The 26,572-nt window shown below is 46.7% G+C and overlaps 2 protein-coding genes across 2 annotated transcripts; both read right to left on the reverse strand.

Moving 5' to 3' along the window:
• Window positions 1–16,629: 16,629 nt before the first annotated feature.
• Window positions 16,630–17,448, reverse strand: LOC137260416 (uncharacterized protein F54H12.2-like). The gene has a single exon (XM_067798077.1). The coding sequence runs from the start codon at window positions 17,446–17,448 to the stop codon at window positions 16,630–16,632; it is 819 nt and encodes a 272-aa protein (XP_067654178.1).
• A 7,309-nt stretch (window positions 17,449–24,757) lies between these two features.
• LOC137260417 (proteoglycan 4-like) lies at window positions 24,758–25,888 on the reverse strand. Its single transcript, XM_067798078.1, has one exon. The coding sequence runs from the start codon at window positions 25,886–25,888 to the stop codon at window positions 24,758–24,760; it is 1,131 nt and encodes a 376-aa protein (XP_067654179.1).
• Window positions 25,889–26,572: the final 684 nt, after the last annotated feature.

A 26,572-nucleotide genomic window follows, 5' to 3' on the forward strand; every position in this document is an offset into this window, starting at 1 on the left:
GTCCCGTGAGCAACTCGAAGTCGAGCGGCACGCAGAATCGATTCCCGTATGCTAGAGCGATGGCCTTTTCACCGTCCGATAGCTTGTCTTGTTGGTCTTGCGTGAAGACGTATCCTATGCGCGCCCGGGTTGATTTGCTGATGCCCTGGTACACATCATTGACTCGTTCTCTCTCGCTTTTCCAGAGATCCTTGTAGCAGTGAAACACGTCGCTGTCGTCGATGCTCAGTACCTCGTTACCGCTGATCTTGACGGTCGTTTTCTTGATGATAGCTCGACCCACGTTCCGCACTAGCTCGCGTTTGTCGTTGTCGGAGGTCAACGTGATATTGAACGCCAGTCGAACAGTGCCTGGTACAATGAGGTCATTCTCACCAAGGTTTGGAAATCTAACCAGCAGAGTTTGGTTCTGGTCTATCTTGCTGGGATTGTTGGTGATGGTCACCGACTGTCGCACGGCTCTGGCCCCTAATGGCTCTCTCAATTTTCTGAAAGGATCTAATTTTCTACCGTACATTGTTATATATAAATAAAATATATTTAAATACTAATGGATGAAGACATACCTATGGATGAGATGCCGGGCGCTAGTGCCCAGGCATCCGATGTGCAGGAGACCTCATTTACTAGTTCACCATTGAGCCAACAACTTTTAGAAACAACGGTAAATGATTATTACGAAGGATTAAAAAGTGATAAAAACTACGTTGAACCACAGGGTATATACCATAAGAATTTTTTTATTGATAAAAAGGGTGTTCTACGTCTTAAGTCTGCCCCAAAGGTTGACCTCTTTAACAAGATCAATAAAAAACCACTGGCCTTGTCAACTCTAGCCAGCCGCAATGGTGGTGTTGAATTTATCCATGAACATCTAAACATGCCTGATTACGGTGGTGCAATACCTAAGGCCGTTAAAGAAGATCTGCAAGCTACCAGATCCCACCTCACCACTATAGATGAAATGACGCCAGAGCGTGCTACAGAAGCCTCGGACAGCATAGAAAAACTGTTGAGCACCTACTGGGACAAACCGTTACCGGGATTTGACTTTCCGGTAAGGGAACTGCGCGACTTAGACGAAGCCGTGAAACGCGTGCGTGGAGAACTCGTGAACAACATGGGGAAACTGAACGAAATCGACGAGCACATCGCTAGGGAAAAAACCAAACTCACCGAAACTGACGACGATGATATGAAGAGTCGTATCAATGAACGACTACGCGATTTAGAAGACGAGAGACGTACACGATTGGAAGCCGCTTCCTCGAATCGTGAACATCTTCGATCCCAGATCAGTCGCATTCGGGAAACAATCGATAGAATACTGAATGAAGATACAACTTTAGCCAACAGGATTCGGATATTGTTCCGGGAGCAAGGGATCACCATCGCCAGCATTCTGACTGCATTGGGTTTCATCATATCAACCTTGGTGGTGTCACTGGTGGGGGGTGCCCCCACACCCCCAAGTGCCGGTGGGGGAACTCCAAGTGGCGGTGTTAAAGACTGGATTAAAAAACTCGGGGAAGGCCTAGCTAAACTGGCTGGTAAAGCCGCCGAAGCCCTTCCCGGCATCCTGGGTAGCATCGTCTCGTGGTTGTTGAGCGCTCTGTCTAAAACTGCCATGTGGCTCAGTCAAAACCTGTGGGCAGCCATAGTCGCCGTGGCGGGTCTGGTGTACGTAGCGGCTAAGAAATCTTTAACCAAATAAGTCCCAAAGTTACCCCACCAACCACTAAGGCTGTTTTATTATCAATATGCTGCTGATAGGTGGTGGAAACCCCCACACCCCCCGGGGGTACCTCCACATGAACTTTAGGCTCCGGTGGTGGCGCCACTATACCTTTTTCACGTGGTTGGATGTGTGGGATATGTGGGGTGTTAATATCGGGGTTGATACCCAACTTTTGGTCCGCCGTGGCTATAACTATTTTGTTGTTATAACCCACCACTTTTTTTATTCTCAGTTGCATATCACTCGGAGCCATGTACAACCCCACGCCGAACACGTAATTGACTTTCGATCTGGCGTATTCTAACACGTTTTGGTAACGGTCGATGGCCCTCGGGAGATCAACTGGAGAACTGATAGCATCCTCAACGTTGGAAACGAATTGTGTCTGAGCGTCGTAAGCAGTTCCCTTACCGAGGATGTTAGAACGCGTCATCGACTGCGCACCCAACACCGCCCACACGTACGTTCGAATCGAGTCGTTCAAGCGTATTGTACCAGCACGAGTGAATCCTTTCGATGTTTTTGAGATCATTTTAATCCAGGCTGTGGCTGCATCAGGACTGGTTTGTTTTATACAGCTGACATGGATCTTTTCATTCGTTGTGGGGCCTGTAAATGTATGCCGGTTTGGGTTGTATGAACCATCTTTAGAACCGGCATAATATTTTCCGGACCTGTAGAAGTACACGAGAACTATACCGAGACCATGGTTCACACCAGGAAGGCGAAAGTCTTTATTCGTTGGAATCTCAAACTCCCCACAAATACGTTCATAAGCGCGTCTATCATAGGGGTTATTCGTCATACTCCACGCTTTATCTTGGGGAAGAGGAGCACTTATTTCCTTCAATATTCGTCTCGTTTGATAATAAATATGAAACAAAACAACCGCCTTACTCAGTTCGTCTATACCATAGTCTGGTGTCACACCCGACCCTGTCGTCGCACACCACACAGCAAAGTTGAGTTGGTTCTGCCAAAACTGCATTGGGTTTTGATTCCAGTTTACCACCGCCTGCGCGTTATTAACGGACACGACATACTTTTCAAAGATATCAATAAAGGTTGTTTTAAACCCCGTACCATCTGCATTCACCACGATTTTCAAGTGTGCTAAATCCATATTATAATATATAAATTATATAATATAATATGTACATAACACTTCCAGGAATAACTAGCGGTGAGGCCGTTCAGCTGACGCACGCGATCGATAACACGTCAGGTCAACTCGAAGTCGCACTCTGCGATATCACCTACCTACCGCAATGGACTAACATTAATATCAGCAACAATAAGCTGTTCGTCAGTGGAACTCGCAGTCAAATAACTGACGGCTACTACAGCGTGTGCTCGCTAAACGACGAGGTCTTCAAACCCCTGGGAGCCGAACTCAAGATGAACGACTCAAACGGCACAGTGGTGTTAATCAACAACGGAAGAACCTCCTTGAGGCTCGGCCGACCATTAGCGAGGATACTCGGTATGTCTCCTGACGAGATAAAACCAACAACAACCGTCACAGGCACGAAGTTACCCGAACTAGTACCGTACCGAGAGCTATACATTCATCTCGGTCAGGTGAGCACAACGTATAACATTCAAGGAGGCCACCCTTCCACTATACTGAGAGCAGTGCCGGTGAAAACTGAGAAATTCAACGACGGTAGAACCGAGTCGTTTTCACCACGGCAGTATAAGAGATTAACCCAGAGTAACATACCTGAACTGACAATATCGGTGTTAGATATAAATCATAATCCTGTAAATATAGGATACCTCAGCTTAACGCTTCACGTAACATGACCAGCGCACAAGGGCCCGGAGTGAAAAAATGCGTCAATATCGGGATCTCCGACCTCGGAGACACACGCGGTTTCGACGCTCCCGGAGTAGATGGTAAATCATACGCCTTGCAACTAAAAAACAACATTTACAAACGCGTTGAAATCCCCTCCGGTGGAGCCCTAAGTGATATGATAGATACCACAGGAGCAACAGCCAACACTAAGTACGCCCTCGTCAACACCGGTGATGACAACTGGAGAATATACCCATCATTCGGAGGTAAACTGTTCGACTTAGACGATGTTGAGAGCACTACCGTCGTCAAAAACAAACCATATATGCTCGTCTTCACCGAAGATGACAAGTGGGTGTTGTTACCCGATAACAAATGGTTTCTCAATATTAGACTCGTCTCCCCTTACGTGTTCACGGATAACAAAGACAACCACCTAAACAAAGTCGTGAACAATGGAACCCTGCTCGTGGCTTACATCCCAACTCAGAGACGTAGCATAGTCGTCAGCCCAGTCAACACTATAGCAGCCCACATGCTATCAAGTAAACCGGCCATGCAAAACGTGAAATTGCAGTTGGTGTCTGAATTCGAAGGCGTGGTTAAGATACTAGAGAGTCTACCGGCAAACTCAACACTGTTCATCAAAGTCTACCTAGGGGAACCATCGGGGAATGATGTCGAGATCGTGAAGGGGATCAAACTCGGGTGGGTGAAACGACACCAGTTTCAAGTTTGCAACGTTTACGTGCGGGTGGGTGTCGACTCCAAGACCAGTCTGCAGGGGGTCAACGTGATCGTAGAAAACAAGATATCACTAATCAATATCTTCCTGCCTGACAACATACACTTCATGGGTATTAAGTTAACCCCTGAATTATTATCAGAAAACCAGTTGGAAATTATATCATAATAGTATAATAATGACTAGTCATCATCCCAACACTACGCTTAATGACCTGGGAGATACGGAGGGATTCGATCAGCCTGGTGAGGAAGATGAATTATACATCCTACACTTCAAAGACAACGTGTACAGACGGGTGCCGTTATCAGATTTTAAAGAGCCTAAATGGTTGATCAACTTAACACTCACCTCACCTTATATCACAATAGAAGGAGATGAAGATGAAGATAAATTAATCTCTAAGATTAGGAACAACGGCATCTGGGTCGGGGATTTCATTCCGGAGAGGGAATTAGTACACTTACCACATGTTGGTTACAAAAAAAAAGGGTTAGGTGCTTATCCACCCACTAAATTAACATTTAGCGAATATCTTCCTAGCATATCATCCCCTTGCACACTCATCATAGAAGTCTTCTTTTATAAAAACACCCCACTAGTACACCAAATTTTACCCGGGGTGTCAATACAATGGTTGGACGAACACCTAGACCAATATTGCCGTATTGTTATACAGTGGGATACCCACGGGGGTACTATAAACCACTTAATAAGCCTCCGTGGGGTTTCTATTACAACAGGAAATTTTATTTACCTCTCACCTATTACCCTGGGTAATCTAGATCTTGTAGACTTCAAATACATTAATAGAGTATTAACTGAAACCCAATTAAAATATCTTTCAAAATATATATTATAGGATGGGTCTGTACCCAGTCGTAGAGGAAGTAGCGAAGACGTTGGAAACCGTAGATGGGTTCCGCTTGAGGCAGTTATGTGATGTAAAACGTCAACTAGAACAAGACCGTGACACGCGGAAAGCACTATGTAAAAAATATAATAGAGCTTTCAATATCGTGGATGGGGCTGACACTACCCTTATGGCAACCAGTATGGGACTAGGGGCGGCAGGCGTTGGATTGTTAACCACCATCGTGGCTGCACCTATAGTGTTAGGTATTGAAATAACGGCTGGGGTGACAGGGTTGGTAGGGTTGGCTCTTAAGTTAGTATCACGCAGACTTAATCGTAAGGTATTGAAACACGACGAGATCAGGGTTCTGGCCGAAGCAAAGCTGAACACAGTGAGTGAGCGAATTTCCACGGCACTCTCTGATAGTAAGATCTCAGAAGAGGAGTTTCGTTCAATCCTCTCTGAACTCAAAAAATATAACGGAATGAAACAAGATATTCGATCCAAGTCTCGTAAGTCTGCTATCAGCGAGGACGAGAAAAAAAAGTACATAGCACAGGGAATACAAAAAGCCCAGCAAGCCTTTATTATGAACACCAAAGAGATCGTAGGCGGTTCACATTAAACTGTTTCATCGATATAAACATAACATAACCGTAAGCGAGCCACCGATCCTATATGGTCGGTCAAAACTTACAACATAGATAAAGTGGATATGAAAGCCGACGAACCTAACTTATACTACTTGAGGGATGGGCCGGGTAGGGGGTTTGTAAGAGAGGAATTATTGATCGTACCGTACGGCACAGTGTTACCGCCTGCCAAGTCACGGTAAACGTGATGGCGTGGCTTTGTAGTAGGGGCAATAATAGCAAGAGCTAAGGGTCCCACCAAAGCCTCATTTAGTAAATGAGGCTTTTTAGAGGGGTTTTTGAAAAGTGTTTTCGGACTATCATTCCCTATACTACTCAATGTTTATTGCATTGAATGATGATTAGTTTGGGTCACATTTCGTATCACAAATGTTCAGTGGTACTAGTATTTTAACGGCAGACCTTGAAGGTAGTTCTCTACAGTTACCGCCCTTTAAACACGATACTACTACTGTTCTCGAGCATTCCACGTTAGTATCGATGGTCGTATACACTCGAACTTTCAGGAAATTATGTTCTTATTCTCTTCGATCAAAGCAATATAAATTATTTATTTATGTGCAACAAAATAATTTTCACATGGCTAATGCCTACTGCAGCTCAAAATTGAAAGACAGGGCAAAAAAATGAGAACTATTTATTACAGCCCAGGAAATTTATAAGTCTAACATAGAACTCCCACTCAACAGCTCTTTTATGTCATCTTTAACATATCTGTCTTTCAACGTATCGGAAACTCAGCGGACATATCTCTTAAACAAACGATCAGGTACACCTGCATTCGCCGCAGCTTTTGCTCCTCCAGCACGAAAACGGCGCAAACCAAAACCGTTCAGATCTATTCCTATTTCATGACATTTTTCCCTGAACATTCCTCGTGTTCTCCTGTGAGAGATTGGCTTGTTACCTCTGAGAATATATTTCCTTTGTTTTTACAATAATTCACTTGTCTGAACAAGAACTCATGCAAATTTTCTTTAATATTTGCAAATGACATATAACGGTGGAGCATTTTGACACGACAGAGTTCAGAACCAGATGCTGCAACTACAACAAATCTACCATCTGTGTACACGTCTGTTTTATTCTTTGCTGTGACAATACGAACATATCCTTCATGACAAGAAATATCTGACCGCCTAATAGAGGAAACTTTAGAAAATCTGAAAAAGCCAGCATATGAAAGAATGGACATAGTTTGAAACCTTCATCTACAAGCGACAAATCCTCTTTGCCAAATCTAACAACTAACCTTTCCAAACTAGCAACATCTATGAGCTCTTTCTTATTGAGAGGTTGGCTGTAACATCTCCTTGCTGCCTCTGTAATATTCATAATCAGGTCATGTTGACATGGATCTGGTAAACCCGCTCCTTTATGTGCCCATCATATACCGTGAACAGCATCCATAAGGAGACATTTTACCCGACTGAATCAATGACGTAAAGAACAAACCTAAATGAAAAGAATTTGTAGGCAAAACACTCATTTCTTTCTACCGTGATGCCCAGTTTGCTGCCACTCAAATGAATCATATCTGTAATGAAATTTCTGGGTTGGCCTTCCGGGAACAACAACAGCCAGTATGGAACGGAGGGCCACATAAGCACCACCAATGTAGTAGAAGCATTGCATGCTAAGATGAAATGTACAGTTTTACACACCAAACATACAGGAGGAACTACTCAATGGTTCTAGCCATACCATGCATCAACTGCATTAAATGCATCAACTGCCACTGCATCTGGTACCCTCGACCTGGAATTATACCTTTTTAACAGTTTTTTCACTGTTTTGTTCTCAGCTTTCTCCAATCTACGTTCTTCCTTGGACCCAGAGGCAATATCATCTCCCTCTAGTTCAGCTACAACAGCCAACCAGATGGTGACCTATCTGCTAAATGGATATACTTATTCCTCCTAGAAATGTCTGAAGAAAAATCTTGCAGAATACCCACACAATCAGAATACTTACTACTCTTAATATATCTGAAAGCAGTGTCAGTCGTGTCCGAACATCCAGCATTAAATTTATACTGCACTTGGTTGCCTTGAAACCAAAAACTTGGAATTTCTGAAGCTTTACGATCCCTTTTGAATGCTGAGAATGATCTTTCTTCACTCTCTTCAATAATGCCACGTTTAAATGTCTTATTTTGGAATATAATCTTTAAATAATTGAAATGTTTCGTAACCTTCTATGGATTCCTTCTGCTTATACGTCTTAGATGCACCAGAGTCTTCTGAACCCTGTGAAGGTGAAACTGAATACTGATTCATAGAAGAGTGTAGATTGAAGAAAGCTGCTCGCCGCGTTGTGTGAAGAACTTGAATGACTCAACTTATGCTAAGTCTCACCACGTCACCTTCGTCATGTGGCTCATGCACAAATCTTCGCGTGCAGAACACCATCTCTGTAGTAGGCAAGCTCTACCGTATTTCACCTAAAATAAATTCATTGACTGAATGTATATATAAAGGCTAGTTGCCATGTTGTCAACACGGAAATACACACAGATTACTGGAGTATATACATCTTCCTGCCTCCGTCAATGCCTGATCTTCATAACTGCTGCCTGACTGCTCGCTTCGTTACATTCTGCATAACTTTTTCACTCTCACATCAAGACTTCCATGAGTTGACCTTATATTTGTGATCCATTAGACATTACTTTAGAATTGACTCAGTAACATTGTACATAAAACGTCTCTTGTGAATCTGTATACTTTTGCCTTTGTTTTGCTCAATATAAAGTGTCATTGAAAATATCAAACTTGTCAGTGTTATATTTTTCTGGTTCTGAGGGGATTTCTTACACCTCTTGTTATGGCAATTTGTAACCGTAACAACACTCGTAAGCTTATGCTAATGTATGGTAGTTTTGATCAACTCAGTGCTACGTCTGGCGTAACGTTATGTTAATGTATGGGAGTTATGATCACGTCAGTGCCATGACTGGCGTAACGTTATGTTAATGTATGGGAGTTATGATCACGTCAGTGCTACGTCTGGCGTAACGTTATGTTAATGTATGGGAGTTATGATCACGTCAGTGCCATGACTGGCGTAACGTTATGTTAATGTATGGGAGTTACGATCACGTCAGTGCTACGTCTGGCGTAACGTTATGTTAATGTATGGGAGTTATGATCACGTCAGTGCCATGACTGGCGTAACGTTATGTTAATGTATGGGAGTTATGATCACGTCAGTGCTACGTCTGGCGTAACGTTATGTTAATGTATGGGAGTTACGATCACGTCAGTGCCACGACTGGCGTAACGTTATGTTAATGTATGGGAGTTACGATCACGTCAGTGCCATGACTGGCGTAACGTTATGTTAATGTATGGGAGTTACGATCACGTCAGTGCCATGACTGGCGTAACGTTATGTTAATGTATGGAAGTTATGATCACGTCAGTGCTACGTCTGGCGTAACGTTATGTTAATGTATGGGAGTTATGATCACGTCAGTGCCATGACTGGCGTAACGTTATGTTAATGTATGGGAGTTATGATCACGTCAGTGCTACGTCTGGCGTAACGTTATGTTAATGTATGGGAGTTACGATCACGTCAGTGCCACGACTGGCGTAACGTTATGTTAATGTATGGGAGTTACGATCACGTCAGTGCCATGACTGGCGTAACGTTATGTTAATGTATGGGAGTTACGATCACGTCAGTGCCATGACTGGCGTAACGTTATGTTAATGTATGGGAGTTACACATACGACATCCAAATACGATTTTCAACAAAACCAAACAATGCCTACTAAGTAACATAAGATTTATTGTGGACAATGCAGTGTTTATGACTTTTCAGGTGAAGCGCACATCAACAGCATATACACCATCGTGACCCAAACTGGTACTGAAAAAGACAGTGGTACCGATTGCTATGTCTATGTAGATATATATGGACAGCAAGGCCTGAAGGTAGCGCTGTATCTCGATACGATGATGATGAATGAAATGGCTGATGGCGCCAACGACACATTTAAAGTAAGTACTTTAAAAAAATAAAAATCCTAATGAAAAACCAAAACAAAACACCCTTCAATAAATATGCATCTAAGTTGGAAGGGGAAAATCTAAGTCCGGTGTAAGTATATATGGTCAGATGCCACAGTTTGTGATTGCTTGTGGTTTTCGTCATCGTTTACTGCCAATATGTCAGATAAATGGTGTTGGGTTGTACATCCATAAAAAATCATAAAATATCACTCTGCATCTCTGAACACACTCTGCCATTAGATGTGCAGGGCAGCGATGTCACAGCATTACGACGTCATCAAGTTTATTACGTCATATTATTGTGAGTCAAGTTATTCATGACATCAAGGCATTGTGCAATATCTATTGATATTGTTTAATCTCACATAGCAATATCTTCAGTGGAACTCACTTTTGGGTGATAAATATAAAATGTCACAAAACGTCTTCTGACATCAACACTTCAACGGGAGCGACTAATAACGGAACCGGAAGTTTACAAGGGTAATGGCGGCAAAGGACGATCTGAGTATCACGAGTGGTGCTTAAAATAAAACATATTTCATGTGAGTAATAATGTAATAATAATAAGAAATGAGAGAGAACAGGCAAGTGAAGAAATAGGTGTAGGCCTTTGATGGTGCCGATATTTTATTTTGACATGCAAAATATTTTTTGAACCGAAGCAAGGGAAGTTCATTGCCAACGTGTGCTCGCTTCGCTCGCATATATAAGGAGGCTGGTCATATTCTCTCAGCTGCTCAACCCCATTTGCGCTACCGTTTACTTCTGGCCTACTCCAACAGGTAATCAATAACATTCTCAATTTGTGAATAATTATTCCACAATTTCAGAGGTTCAGCATCGCCAATACAGCAATTCTTTTACGAAGTCTCTCTGGAACACTGAAACTGATTGCTTTTTAGCCTTGACCTTTCTGTCATGTTTCCAGTCCGTCCAAAAGCCGTGTTGTTTCGCACCTTCATTCATGGGTTATTAGGACTGGCAAGTCAAAGTCGCCCGATTTTGTGCATACCTCTTTGGAGGTCCTCTCTATAGGGGTGTTTTGCATATCGGATCGGTCTACATGTGACCGAACGCAAGTTCAAGCGCTTCCTCGCCTCTAGCAAAATATCACTATCTCGACTACTCGTCAGATGACGAATAGTTGCTTATGAAAAAATAACATTAATTCATTCATATCATGTTTATATTACAGTTGTCAACAACATTTCACACTCGTTTCGTATACGTCATACTACATATCCCATTGTAATAGTCTATATATCTCACACAAGCTCATATCTACTGTTGGAGTTTGGGATGGTAAATTTGGATCTTCACCCGTCCCTTTATGGCACTAACTCAATGTTGGAGGTGTGCATTTCACAATGTCTATGATATTTAGCATCCCTTTCCTAACACTCCTGCTATTTCCACACAGATTCTGAAAAAAATGTAGTCTTACGAATCTTAGGTATGCTCAGCTTTGTCTTCAGCAGATAGTAGTAATGTTTATGCGTGAAAAACTTTTTTAGCATGCTAGTGTTTGTTACGGAGCTCGGTTAAGAAATGTTTGCATTGCATTCAGCAATGTTCCAGATACTTATCAGCTGTCTGTAAATACCGGAGTCTGGACCAGACTATCCTGACTAGCTGTGAGCATCTGTCTACACAGAATACGATGACCCACACCAACCAAGTGAACGATACAACTAGATTGATTAATGTTTTTGCAGTTCACACGGTTCATTGATCTTGGAAACATCACACAAATGGTACTGAGGGTTGCCAGATTTGGTGTAGGACCTGAGTGGTTACTGATTGGGGTGAGTGTTACTTTCAATAATTTGAAGCTGTAATTTGAATGAATAATTTATCTCCCTTTGGCTCCGCGTTCAAGTGAGCATAGCTTCTTTACTTTCATATTGAGCTATGTCCATTTAGGTGCTAAGTCAGCAACGGATTCCGAAAGACGATGAAATGGCATACATGTGTATATATGTTTCCTTGAACTGACTGTAGACAGCAATGTGTAATGTGAATGGACGTTCCACATCCTTTTAACAGATGCAAAACCGTACTTGTTTTCAATTAATATTGAGCTTCAATATTGCTATGACATTTTGTTAACAGCCAGAGCCTTTGTTAAAATTACGTTTCTTTCAGCACTTTATTTTTCCATTACCTGCCTAAGAGGTTGGACGGGACAGTCTAGTGGTTAAAGCGTTCGCTCGTCACACCAAAGACCCGAGCTCGATTCCCCACATGCTCCCAAAGTGTGAAGCCCATTTCTGGTCTCCTCAGCATGATATTGTTGGAAAATTGCTAAAACAGTCTAAAACTAAACACACTCACTTACTCACTCACAGCTGCGAGAGAAAGGATGAAGAGAATTATTTATCAACGATACTGCCAACACTCTCTCTTCGATTTACATCCCTTTCTGAGAGATGCTTAAATTCTAATAGCGTCAAAATTGATCTTTACCCACGCTTGTCATAACACATGACCATCGTCAATGGGTGATCAACCTCGCTGACCTGGTTGATGCAATAGGGCCGTAAACTGGTCACGGGACGATGCGAGACCTTACGTTGTTTATTACTTCCGGCGATAAGACAGCGTTTGACTGCAATGACGACAGCAATGATGCCTGGCCAGTTATACCGGGACTCGAACGCCGATCGAACGCTTTCAACAGGGGTCTTCCCTATTGCCCAATTTTGACTAAAATATTCAGAAAGTGTCAGTGTTAAAATATGGTTACGATCATCTTTGGGTCACGACTGCCGTGAGACTATGTTAAAGTGTGAGAGTTACGATCGTCTTAAGGTTAAAGACACCCGTGGCGAGCCACCTCCTCGTGGTGGGTGCTGGGTAACGCTAAGTGCTCGCCAAGCCCCCGTTGTGGACCCGGGGGCATATTTGGTCCACCAACCCGTTTGCCGTGGGTTGCGACCCTGTGTCGGTGGAGAAGGGGATCCTGGTGGTTGAGGGCATAGGAGCAGGACCAGTGTTCCTATTGCTCAACACACCACTTTGGACCTGACTTCACCTAGACGGGTGGTAGAATGGGCCCGGTTCTATCAATCGGCTGGTCACGCCAGGCCCTGTGCATGGGGATTATTTTTGCACATTTTTCATTATACTGTTGGGTCTTGGGTCTTGTTCAAAGTAAGATTTTATTTCTCTCCATTGAAGAAATTGCATAGAGTCCTATGCCAGAAGGCGGTGGCTCATGGGCCAATCTGGTGATGTTGACCGCTGAATTCTATATGTCTTTGGATTATTGTTATGGGCCGAACCAGCCTGACAACTTATCTTTTGGGCAATTATTGCTATTCATGTCATTTTTACTGGAGTATACCACCCCTGTATCCCTGGTGTTAGCATCCTGGAGATCCGGTGCAAATTGACACCGTCCTTGTTGACACTCCATGGTGGGTGGGGAGCAGGGGTGCTGAATTCGTATGTTATACCATGTCTCAATTCAATTCACCTGGTTCCTACAAAGCAAATAAACGCAGACATGTAGATGTGCTCTCGTCTGATGAGGAGGTCGCTCCAGAGATTTCTGATTCTTGGCCACGGTTTATCACAATTGCATCAGTTGACGGAAGTGCTCTAAAACTTAACCCGTTTGCTATCTCACTGGGCATTAGAGGTGTCTGTGGAGATGTTAAGAATGTCACACGACTACGGACTGGTGCCTTACTAGTGGAGTGTTTAAGGAAACAACAATCAGTCAATCTGTTGGTCTTACAACGATTTGTTAATACTCCCGTTGTTGTTTCAGTGCACAAGACACTGAACACGAGCAGAGGCATTGTGAGAGATGTTGTTCGCTGTCTTTCTGATATGAGCGAGGAGGAAATTGCTGTTGAATTAAAATATCAAGGAGTCACACATGTAAAACGTTTTTACAGAAAAGCACAAGATGGTGCCTTTGTTAAAACCAACACCTATCTTTTCACTTTTTCTCAACCTGTAATACACTAAAGGATGGATATTTCAACATCGGGGTGGAGGTTTATGTACCAAATCCACTCCTATGTTTTAAGTGTCAAAAGTTTGGTCATGGTGCTAAGTTCTGCCGTAGCAGGATGGTAGTATGCTGCCGTTGCACTGGAGCCCATGGTAGCTCTGAGTACACAAATGTGCTAACTGCAATGGAGATCACATGGCGTCTTCTAAATCCTGTCCATCGTTTGAATTTGAAGCCCAAATCTTAAGAATTAAGCACACAAACAACATCACCTACCAAGAAGCAAAAAAACTAGTACCATCTACTGCTCAAACATATGTAAGAACATATTCCGCAGCAATTGCATCCTCCTCTCGAGTTCGTAAGACAGTCTCCGTGTCATGTCAGACCGACATCTCCTGGGTCAAGGATGACCAGACTGTACTGCACCAGTCCTCTGACATATCTCAGAAAAGTAATATGAGTAGTGTACAGTGTCTCTCTGGGGTCTTTCGATTGTTCTCGGTCACGTGACCCCCCATTGTGACGTCATTCGATTGTTCTCGGATGACGTCATGAGTTGGTGTGTACGGGGTGTGACGTCATTCGATTGTTCGAGGATGACGTCATGAGTTGGTGTGTACGAGGTGTGACGTGGTCGTTAGCAACGGGGGTGTTGCTAAGCAACGGTGGTTTGTGCGCGATTTCGCGTGATCTCGCGTGATCTCGCGAGAAGGAAGCGTGTTTCAAGATGGCGGCAGACGGACGGCACGGCACGGGACGGGACGAGGGAAGGGAAGGGAAGGGAAGGGAAGGAGAGGGAAGGGAAGGAGTGGGGAGGAGAGAGGGGGAGGAGGGAAGAGTGAGTGGAACGACGGCGACGGCGATGGGATGGGATGCATCGTGTTTCAAGCAGTCTTTAGGGAGCATGTGGGTGGCCCTGAAAAGGGCCGTGAGGTGTGGATGCTTCACAGTCAGCATCGACAGATGAGTTGGAGTCCTCGGAAAACATATTTGCCGGGACAAATGTCATCGTGGAGGGATTGCGTTCCTTTGGGGACACCCCCACTACAATAGAGACATACGTAAAACTTGGCTGTGGGGACGACATCGTATCGATCGGATGGACGGGCTTTCAGACAGGTAGGGCACATGATGAATCGCCATTGGTCTGCTAATTCTTGTAATGGCACCATTTCCGTGTTGGCTGTTTTCTTGGCTGTAGTGCCTGTTCTCGCGGTGGTTGTTGTTGTTGTTGGTGGTGGTGGTCGCGCTGTCGTGCCAGCTCCCGTCGTTCCGTCGTCGTCGTCGTCGCCACCGTCTTCAATCTTGATGGTCGGTTCTAGTGGTGGTGAGGGTGTGGTGGTGGTGGTAGGAATGAGGGGCGTTGTCCCTTCTTTCTCTTCTTCTTCCTTCTTCGGGCTGCACTGGAGACACTGTTTTCGTCCACAGTTTCTTCGGTAAGGGGTTGGTCGATCCATTTTCACTTTACGTGTATCCATATCTTCGTCACACACACAAGGAGTCGGCGATATGTGAGGGTGACTAGTCATGGCCACGTTTATATAGCCTCGACGACGTCACAGCCGTGACGTCGTGCTTGCACGTGAGATCGTGACATCATCATGGCGCGTGAGGTCGTGACGTCATGGTCGTGAGGTGTTGTCTTGTGATTGGTTGAGTTCTGTTATATAAGATGAGGAGGAAGACGACAGCGGACAACCATGGAAGAAAACTGGGATCTAGAACTGATATCCGTGGAGACACCCCCACCATCGCCAGCGCCCATCCCTCCACCACCACCGGCTTTTCCATCATGGCGACACTTGCCAGCTTGGCAGTGTCGCCAATGCCAGGGAGGGTTGCCCGTGTATGGCAAGGGCACGAATGACTACAGCGGGACTTTTCAATGCGTGTATTGCGGCACGGTGTTGAAAGATACTTTCAACCAAGATAACCATTCACCCGTGCCAGTGCATGATACCGCCCCTGTGGTCGTTGTGATCATCACAACGGAAAAAAAACGGCCCTTTTCAGGGCCATCCAACTTTCTCTAAAGAATGCTTTCATGCTATGACAATCATAACAAGACATGTGTGTTGTTTTTTTTTCAACGTTTTATTTCCCCTGCTAACAAGAACCATGGTGACAAAAGAGTCAGGATTAGGGGCGTCCCTGATCTTTTGTCTACAAATGGTAGGAACTCGAACATGAAGAGAACATCATAACATCAGAACCATAAGAACAACATGTTTGACAGGGCTGTGGATCCTGGACGTCGTTGTTGTTGTCTGGTAGGCGTGTGAGTTGAAACCAGCGTTTCACACGTTCTTCATTGACGAGGGTGTTGAAGGGATCAAACTGTTCCATCACGTTGTCGAAAGTCCATCCACGGGCACGATGAGCCAGGACAAACAAACAGTACATTCCGCAAGAGCTACTGAACCAGGGTTGAAGTGAATTCACATTCCACCGCTGTGCGAGCCATCCTGTGTAGGCCATGACATACCGAACGTCTGGATGCAGTTGGGTGGGATCACTTATAGAATACCTTGGTCCATAGTAGTGGGTAGGGACGCCATAACTGTCAAAGTACTCAAAGACACCCGGTGCTGGACGATACACGCACACCCAGTGTTGTCCCGGGAGATGACTGGGGTCCGTGTTGACGATGTAAGCTTTAGGATAAGGTCCGTGTCGTTCACTTAGCACGGTGATGGCAAAGTGATCTCGGGCAAAAGTCCCTTGGTAAAGGGGTCGCAGCAGGGGGTCCTGTTGGACGTAGGCGTTCAAGTCCTTGGTCGTCAATCCATCCATCCTTAGACCATCAGAGCGTTGCGGAACAGATCAATTTCCAACACGCTTTCGTATTACTCGTAGCAGACGAGGGTGACCGGACGCGGTAAGGGTTCTGCAAACTGGAGTTCGAGTCCCAACTTGCCTGTGTGTCGTGGGTAGTTATGACCTTCGTCTGCTCCCAGATCTGCCGTCAAATCCACCACCCACAGGGTGAATCCGTTCCTGAACTCGTCTAGGGTGAGGTTGCAGGGATGTTCTTGCCACAGGTGTCCCGTGTTGCGAAACAGGTTCATGTACAACTGTTTGAGCGAACCACTGTTGTTCTGAAAGTCACTTTTGATTTCTGTGCCATGCACTTCCTGGCCATTGAGTTTCAGTTTGAGACTGGTCACGTTGTTGTGTTTGAAATGGAAGGGGTTCTTTTCCTTGCTACCGGCAAAAGCATCGTTGTCCACCAGTCCCAACACCACGCGTTTGGGCAGTTGTCCTCCCACCAGTTGATCTTTGTGGAAATCGCGCCCTCCTACTGGAATGTCGTGAGCCGTGACTTGGACTCGGGTCAAAGGATATTTGGCCGTGACTCCTGGTGACATGTGTTTCACGTGCTGTTCCCGTATAGCAGGATCGATGTTGACTTGGCGTACGTAAAACTCGGCTTTGGTCAGTTCAAATCGACATTCCACATCTCCAGCACTCATCAAGTAGAAATCACTCGGGCTCCGAATCAGTTCTAGTTTCATGGGGACGCCATCCACCAGGTACCGGTCTTGGAGAAACAGGTCACAGTGGAGACGTCCTGTCAGTTCCACTTCTCGGGTGGGTAAAATGACCCGCCGTCGTGCGACGAGTCCTGCATTGACATTCTGAGCGACGGCATTGAAGTCATCCATTTTTCCAGCTTCATCGGTGTACCATCCTGGGCACTGGAGATGCGTCCCTTTGGCTGCCTTCCCATAACTCAGTAACGTTTCCAAATAGGCTCGGTAGGGATAGGTTCCTAGAGGGGGTGATTTCCAACTGGTTGTGTCCCACTTGCACACGCACTTCTCGAAAGAGGGAATGCATCATGTTGTTCACCGTGGACATGACGAGTCGGTCATCCCCATCATGAGTGGCATCCGTGCCATCGGTATTCTTGATTTTGAGGCCGATGCGAAGGTAACACTGATTCAAATCGATGTACGCATTCACAGGGTTGGCAATGTTAAACTGGAGGGGACCCGCCACCGAAGGGGGTGCCAGAGGACTGTATCGAATCCACTGACCCTCTTGAACTGACGTCACCACAGGGGGAACCGAAAAGAGATCCAACTATGACTTGGCACATTCACAAGCATCCCGGCGCATCATCTTGGCAGGTCTGCCCAACAGGTCTTGACAGGTTCGTGTCTGGTGTTGAACTGATCCTTGTTCATGGGAATGATCCTTTTATGTCAAGTCCAATGTCACAAAGTTCCATGACGACTCAAAACAAAGCTTGACGTTTTTGTTGTTGTTTCTTCTTCTTCTTCTTCTTTATGGCACCAGATGACGGATTTCGTTTTCTTTTGTGTGCCGGTGATGACTGTGACTGCAAGGTGGTCAGTAAGGCCTGTTTTCCATGATGTTTCAAACTGTCCCGTACACTACGACGTCCAGAACGAATATCTTGCACTAAGCCTGGCAGCATCTTCACACCGGTTTTGAGAGCCGATTTTCCCACCGTCTTCAGCATGGAGAGGGCTGAACGGCCCAAGCTTCCCAAGATGTTTCCGAGACCTCTCCCGCGTTGATGAATGCGACCTCGGTACACGGCTAAACCTCGTCCTTGTTGTTGCAGTTGTTGCTGCACCGGTGTCGGATACACTGATGTCCTACCATGTCAGTACGTGCCCAGACGACGGGGACGGAAATGGAGTGTCACGATGGTCTTCCCACTCTGGAATGGCACGGGTCGTCCTATGTCATCCATTAAATAGATTTGAATGGCATCCGTGGTTCCCTGACGCAATCCCATGTAGCGTACATGCTGGAGAGTTTTCATCACGACGCTGTCTTCCATCATTCGACGAGATACGGGAACATACATCAGTAAGGGAGCCATGGTATCCCCGACGATTTGATCTTCTACCACATCCGAGTAGACGTACACCGTATCAAAGCCAGCTAGATGGTCGGCTTCCTGTTCTCCCACCACAAGAGGACGGTCAAACACACTCACTTGGACAGGGTAAGTGGAGACTTGACTTATTTCCTCTGCTTCGTCGACCACGGGGAGTTGCATGAATCCGAGCATGCGTACCAAGGAAACAGGCAACACCAGTTGAGTGGTGTAGGCAGACCTGATGGCATCGTGGTCTGGTTGGGAGGCTGTTTTGCAGGAAGAACCCGAGATGGCCCTGCACATGTCTTTCGGTGTGGGAGCATAAAAGTTGACGTGCGTTGGGCCGCGCATTTCAAATCGGAGTTCTTCTTTAGGGTAGTTCACGGTGACGGTGTAACGACCTCTGGCATCCGCCTGGTACACATTAGCTGTATGCTTTTCCAACAATCGTGCACAGGCACGCTGAAGCAGGATGTTCAGTCTCTGGACCAGTTCTCGAGCGGAATACACGCCTTCGGGAATGATCACCTTTTCACTGACGGCTCGTATGATGCCTGAGGTCTCTTCGGTCACGGTCGCATCCGGTGCTCCTGAACTGTAAATCCTGGTCAGCCGTACCAAGTTCACGCGAAGCACAAACCAGTTGAAGGGGTACGACACGTTGTACCACGTCATGGGAAAATGAAGTTCACTGACGCCCACTTCCCACTCTTGACGATTCACTTGAATGGGAAAGGGGAGTTTGACTTCGTAATGGTTCACCTTGTTGTCGGGATGAACATCCATGGACGCATCGCTGGGTAAGGTGACGTAAAAGTCCCGCTTGGAGGAAAACAAGGACATGGCCATCCTTGCGCTTAGGGAACCAGACTGGACACGGAGGGAGTCGAAGATGCGGTGGCGGCAGCAGGAGCAGAAGAAGAAGAAGAAGTCAACGATGACGGCGACGATGATACCAACGTGGGTTGTGGGAGCAAGTATCCCAACGAACTGGCCAACAACGCTGTCCACAACTGTTTCTCACCGTGATCCAATGCCAACTGAACCATGCTCATGACGATCACGCCATATATCAGCAACACTTGGGAGAAAAACACCACTTCACTGCGTGGCAAGTCCATGCCAAAACAACACCAACGTGAGGAGGAGGAGGAAGCCTTGTTGTTGTTCTCCTTGCACCTGAGCCTGGGTTCGCTCTGCATGATTGGGCAGGGAGTATGACCCAAATGACGGTGACAGAGGGATGCCACCCTTATTTAAAAGACCAAATGAGCCGCAGGGATCCATGAATCGAAGCTGGCCGGGTAACCTGACCACCTCACTAACACTTCGTCCTTCTTTTGACGCCGTCGACATTTCAAAACCTGATCGACTTTGTACACGTCATCCGTTTTCTGAATGGGTTGTAGTTCCTCGGGGTAAAAGGTGCCTTGGAGCACTTCTCCATGATCATCTTTCACTCAGTAGACAGGAGGCACACGCCCTTTCACGACGCGATCCACGGTGAACAATTCGCTGGTCCAGTTGGGAAGATACCCTTTGTCAAAGGTCCCTTTGGTCTTGTTCAAGCGAACACGGGTCCCAGGTAACAAGAGAGAATGCTGGTGTTGATGGTGCTTCTGCTTCTGCTGACGTTGCTTCTGCCATTCCTTCTGGCACTCCATGTGATCCAACACCCGAATTTCGTCGTAAGGGTTGTGGGGATGCACATCCACGGGTCGCTGTCCGATCGTGCGATGAATGCGATGATTGTAGGCATGCATCAGCTGGGGTAAAGCCTTGAGGTAGTGACGTGTTCCATGTTGAGTGAAATAACGCCACATACGGTTTTTCAACGTTCTTTGAAAACGTTCCACCACCGAGGCTTTGCTTTCTGGGTTTTGGCTGGTGTAGAAATGAATGTCCTGTTTCTTGAGGAAGGCTTGGAAAGGTTTATTGACAAATTCGGTCCCTTTGTCCGTCTGCAACATGGAGGGCACACGTCCTTCAGCTTGTTTCAGGATTCGTTGAAAGGCTTCGATCAACGTGGTGCCGGTCTTGGACTTCATGGGTTGCACCCAAGCCATTTTGGAGAAGACATCGATGACACACAGCAGATACCGGTAACCTTGATTCTCTTTCTGATAGACGAGGAGGTCGCTCAAATCGGCTTGCCACAATTCGTCCATGCCGCTCACACGCTAATGATCCCTGGAAAAGGATCGTCGGGCAGGTTTGTGCAAGGTGTACGTGTCCTGGGTTTTCAACCATTGTCGAACCTGATGTTGCGTGAGTGGGGGTTTCCCCTTCTGGGTTTCCCCTTCTGGGGTTTCCCTTTCTGGGGTTTCCCTTTCTGGGATCCCACGGCTTGCTGTTTGACTGCTGCTTGCCACAAACCACGCCACCCTCCATAGCCTGCCGGATGTTTGGGATCGTAATAAGTATGGTGAAGCCATCGTGCCCAGGCAGGCGACAAAGAGGAGGAGGAGGACTTGCTGCTGTTGTTGTTGTTTCTCTTGGGACGTCTCATGCTAACACTGTTGTAGATGTCACCCTCTGCTCTCTTTTATGATTAAAAGTCAATCCATTGACGCACTCGGTTCAGAGGGGAAGAGGGAGTCTCTGTCTTCTTCTTCTTCTTCTTGACGCCAGCAAGATTCGATTGAGGTGGTGTTAAAAACAAGGCTTCTCCTCCTGGACGTTTGACAGGGGTGTCAGGTGGTGTTGCCTGTCGTGTGCCAGGTTGCTGGGTGTTGGATGCTGATCCTTTTGTTTTCATCATCCAGGACCAACGGAGAGGGTTGCCAATCAGTTCATGAGGGACGTTGCTGGAAGCGAGATACTGAGCCAGAACGTTACAACCCCGTGGAGGATCTGCTTTGGTACGTTGTCGCACCAGATCATGGATGAGATCCACCATGTGAGTCCCAGGCATGGGTTCCCCTTCCACCACAAATTGACCGTTTTCATTCCAACCCAAGTCAGGATGGGCTTGTATCCGTGCCATCAACTGTTTGGCCTTGGCTTGCAGCGTTTTAGGAATCGTTTGCACCACGTCATTCAGAATGAGGTCAGAGGAGGAGGAGGAGGAGGAGTGTTCTGAAACAAAAGAATAAAAAAACCCAACATGAGTCAGTGACTCTGTAACCGGCTTCGCGCTCTCCATGCTTAGGGGGTCTAAGACAGCTCTCTTAGTCTTAAGACTTGTAGACCTAAGACTTCTAGGCGACCTCTACACAGGCCAGAGTGTGACTCAGTAAGTAAACCGTACTTACGGGGAGCAGCTAGGAGGGGAGGAGTCCCTCCTTTCCCGAGGGGTGTTGTTCCTTCCTGACTGGTGTTGGCAGGGATTCCATTCCATGGTTGCGTGTGGCTGGTGCGTCGTGCTGTTGTTGTTGTTGTTGCTGCAGCTGCTGCTTTGTCTTGAAACGCCAACATCTGTTGCAACAAGGTGTTATACTGCTGCTCTCTGTCCCTGAAGGGAATCGTGTCATCACGAACGAGGGTATCCATATCGTGAAGCGTGTGTAACCGTTTCTGTTCCAACAGGTTGGACTTGAGCAAATGACGTTGTCGTTTTTCGTCTTGCAGACTTTGCCATACCTCTTCGGGGACCATCACCATTTTCCGTGCATGCTTCATCATGGTGCAGAGACAACTAACCCCAATCCGAGAGGTTCCCTGTATTTATGATCATCGCCCCAACAGACCAGACACCAAAGGACCCACCACCGAGGCCAAGGCAGACAAGAGACCCAATCCCCTGCCTTTCTGTTGTAACAGTTTACGTTTCTTGGCCACAGACACTTTCTTTTTCATCAACGTATGCATGAGGGGTCCATGCTTTTGTAAACGATGGCGTTGCTGTGCTGTCATGGGAATGTTACCTCCATACAAATTCACCACACATTCGCAGATGGCTTGAATCAGTTCAGACGGAGCATGTTTCAAAATAGCCTGTCGCAGGCTGGTGTTGCTGTAGGACTACACACATGACAGAGTGCTTCTTTGTGACGTTTCAAACGGGCAGACATGATGTTCCTGCTGCTGCTGCTGCTACCATGGAACTGACGAGGATAAGGATGGGATACCTCTATTTATTTAGGGTAGCGTTGGTGGAGGAAGTGGGAGTAATGCCGTTGTCTTCTTGTTCTTCTTTTTCTTCTGGCTTCGTAACACCAAGCGGGTCAAGGCTGCCCCTGGGTCTGTTTTCTTGTTGTTGCCCTTCTTGGTCTGTTTCGTGGAGTGACGACGCCCCTGAGGTTTCCTTTGAGGCTGCCTTTGAGGCTGCCTTTGAGGCTGCCTTTGAGGTGGCCTTTGAGGCTGCCTTTGAGGTTTCCCTTGAGGTTTCCTTTGGCGACGCTTTGGGTGTTGTCGCTTCTGTTGTTCCTCCTGCAGGTAGGACTGCCAGTTCAACAAAATGCGTGTCAACACGCCTGCCAACGTTCCACTGCCACTGCGTTTCATCAGGTAATTCAGACGTTCATCCACAGGCAAACGTGGATTGGTGATCTTGGTCAAGACGTCTTGGTGTCTCAACAGCCAGGTCTTGTGTTGCGTTTTCAAAGGAACACGCCCTGCTCGCATATTTCTCACGGCGATGGCAAACCATTGCAACAGCTGATGACGTCCTTGATAGCCACACTCTCTGCCAAAGGCAAGCGTTTCACAAGGCGGATGGGTTTGACTCTTCTGCGTGTCGTCGGTTTGGAGCGTGTCGGTTTGGTGGAGCTAGGAGCACGAGGTCGTTGAATCATGGCCGGAGACGTCAAGGGTTGAAAGGGTTGAATCATGGTAGGAGACGGCGACGACGAGAACAAAGGGGTGGCATCAAAAGAAGAAGAAGAAGGAGGCGACAAGGTGACGGCAGGTGAAGCACGATGCGTATAGACAGGACAAACGTGTTTGCTGCTGCCGCCATGGTGGGAGTGGCGGGGTACAACTCTTTTAAGGAAGGTCTTCTGGGTTTGGCAGAGGAGGAGGAGGAGGAGGAAGCAGGAGGTGTCCTGAGACTTTCGTACAACCGTTGTACACCCGAGCGATGACGTTCGGTGGGATCACGTCCCAAGGTGGTGGGGAGGGTTTTATGAGCGGGTTTAAACAAGCCTGTGGCAACAACAGCACGTTTGCGGGGCTGGGTCTGTTTTCGTCTGTTTCCCATGGCAGGTCAGACTCAACTGATGGGTCAGGTCGACAGTCAGCGCTATTTATCACTTGGGAACGTAAAGGGTGGTGGGGTTGCGAAAGAGATGTGTACGCACACGATGCTCTTTGGCCTTGGTGGGTTTCAAGTCCAGAAACAGATAGGAATAAGGAGCCAAGGTGGCATCCTCGTAGGCTTCTCGAAGGAAAGCCGTCTGTCCTGGAAAGATTTGTCGAGCCAAGTGATCCATTTGAGAGGCATCTCTCGGGTTTTTAAACAGCACCAAATAGTGAGCATTTAAACTAATGGTGCGATGATGAGGTGTTGAGGCAAAGAGGTTTTGCGTCAGGTACAACACGGACGTGTTGCGATGATGACTTTTCTTGGTAAACCATCGCAACACGTCTGCCTCTTCCTCTTTGCTATGATCGCCCAGCAAATCGTCAATGATCAACCAGTGGGGTGCAGGCAAACCACCCCCACCCCCAGCCCCAACAGACCCTGCTGCAGGTAACTGCGCGTTGGCTTCGCTCATGGTTTGCACAAAGGTCAGGGGAAGGTTTAACTTTGATGTCAACACTTCCAAATCTTCGTGCATGGGTTGCCATTCACTGTACACCCAAACGATCCCCTGAGGGGATAGATCGAGAATCCCTGGTTGAAACACGTGTTCCAGCAACGTTTTGACGAACGACGTTTTACCCGACCCTGTAGGGCCTGCAATCAACATGGTAAAAGGATGACGTAACGTGAGTGGGGTGACCATGGCATCCACCAGGTCGTCGCCCCTTAACTGTGTCCCTGACTGTGTCCCTGACATGGCCCCTGACAGTGTCCCTGACATACGTCTTATCGCTCTGCAGGTGACACCAGAAATGACCTCAAGGATCGATGAACCTTGAAGATATATACAACACATTCAAACCATTCACGTTGAATTTTATTGGAACAACACCAACAACTTGTGAACCACAACAACAACAACAACAACAGATCACCACCAGTTCAAATGGGGATTACAAGTCGAACAACGTAGAAAGTCCATTTGTCCAGGATGAAAATGATTTTCATCGTTAAACATGGGAATGTCTGGATAGTCCTCGGGAGGCATCATCTCTGATGCAGTCATCTCGGTTGAAGCCATCTCGGATGAAGTCATCTCGGATGAAGTCGTCTCGGATGAAGTCGTCTCTGGAGCCATCACGGATGTCATCATGGGATCTGTCGTCATCAGACCTGAATGAGCAGACGTGTCGGCGGAAGTCTCCCCTGACACTGTTGATGTTGTTGTTGTCTGCTTTGCATCAGTCATGGGGACAGTCGACGGTGGCATCTCTGGTGACAGCATCGGTAGTAGATCATACAAGTCTTGTAGATCAGGAGGCAACTCATCGTGGGGTGTTGCGTCGGGGCTAGCAGGAGAGGCTAACTTGTCGGGGCTGACATCAACAGTTTGCTGATCATTGTTCCACAGCACATCAGACGTCATCTGTTTCTTGACACTCTGTGGGTCTGCTGCCTTGGTGGTGGCGGGGATGGTAGGGGCTTCCTTCTTCTTCTTCGTTTTCTTCGTGGTAGGGGTACCTTTGGGAGGAGTACCTTTGGGAAGGGTACCCTTGGGAGGGGTACCTTTGGGAAGGGTACTCTTGAGACAAGTACTCTTGGGAGAGACACTCTTGGGAGAGACACTCTTGGGAGAGATACTCTTGGACACCTTCTTAGGGGATGTCTTGACGGAAACCTTCTCCTCCAACTTCTGTTTCTTTTGTTTTGGAGGAGCCGTGGCAGGGGTATCCTTAGGATTAACCAGGGTCTTCTTGGTGGGTGTTTTCTTCTTCTTCTTGCTGACCACCACCACCACCTCCTCCTCCTTCTGTGTCTTCCTCGTCATCGTGGCGGCAGGGGTTGTCCCTGGTGGTGGTATCACCACCCATTTAGGAGGGACGGCCTTGGGTGTCTTGACTTTTGTCTCTTTGGAGGATTCCGACTTACGAACGGTATAAGTGACACAGATGAGGTCCTCATGGATGATGAGTACGTCCTTCACATTATAACATTCATCCTGGAGAAGAGCAAAGTACCTCGAAGGGGATTGGATGTATTCAGCCCTCATGATGTGGTCCATGTTGGAAGAAGGGAGCAGTGAACAATCTCTAGTACCTGTAACATGAAATGGAAAAAAGAATATTAACATCAACGTTTCGACGGTTGCATTGTGCAAGCATGATGCCCTCAGGCCTACAAATGCTCTGTGCGGTCGCGTACTTTGTTGAGTTAAGTAAGTGAAAACCATACTTACTGTGCTGACGTGGAGATGCTGACATGCTGACTAAACTGGTACGACTGAAGACGTCTCGATGGATCCCGAGTTTTTTATAGTCCACAGCAGCTGCACGTGCTATGACGTCACGCATTGACGTCACGCATGGCTTCACGAGCCTGTTGCTTCTGCACCGCCTCTTGCACCGCTTGTCTGATCTGTTCTAAGAAGTGTCTCTCTTCGAGATACGTGGCGATCACAAACAGCAACGTGAACAACATGATGATGAATGACAAGTCTCACACACAAACTCTTCTTTATATACACACACACATGCGATGACGTCATGACCTTGGATTACATCACTCGGTCGTCTCTGTCACTGTGACTGCTTCTGCATCGCTTCTCTGACCTGTTCTAACAAGTGACTCCGTGACTCCGTCCTTCCATAAGATGAACCTTCTACGATCATCCCAAACATCCTGCAGAGTCAGTTGTCGTCTGTCACTGGGTGGAGCCTCTCTGGGAGTCTCTGTGGGAGTCTCTACT

Source organism: Haliotis asinina, chromosome 13 (genome assembly GCF_037392515.1).
Source record: "Haliotis asinina isolate JCU_RB_2024 chromosome 13, JCU_Hal_asi_v2, whole genome shotgun sequence".
NCBI lineage: Eukaryota > Metazoa > Mollusca > Gastropoda > Lepetellida > Haliotidae > Haliotis > Haliotis asinina.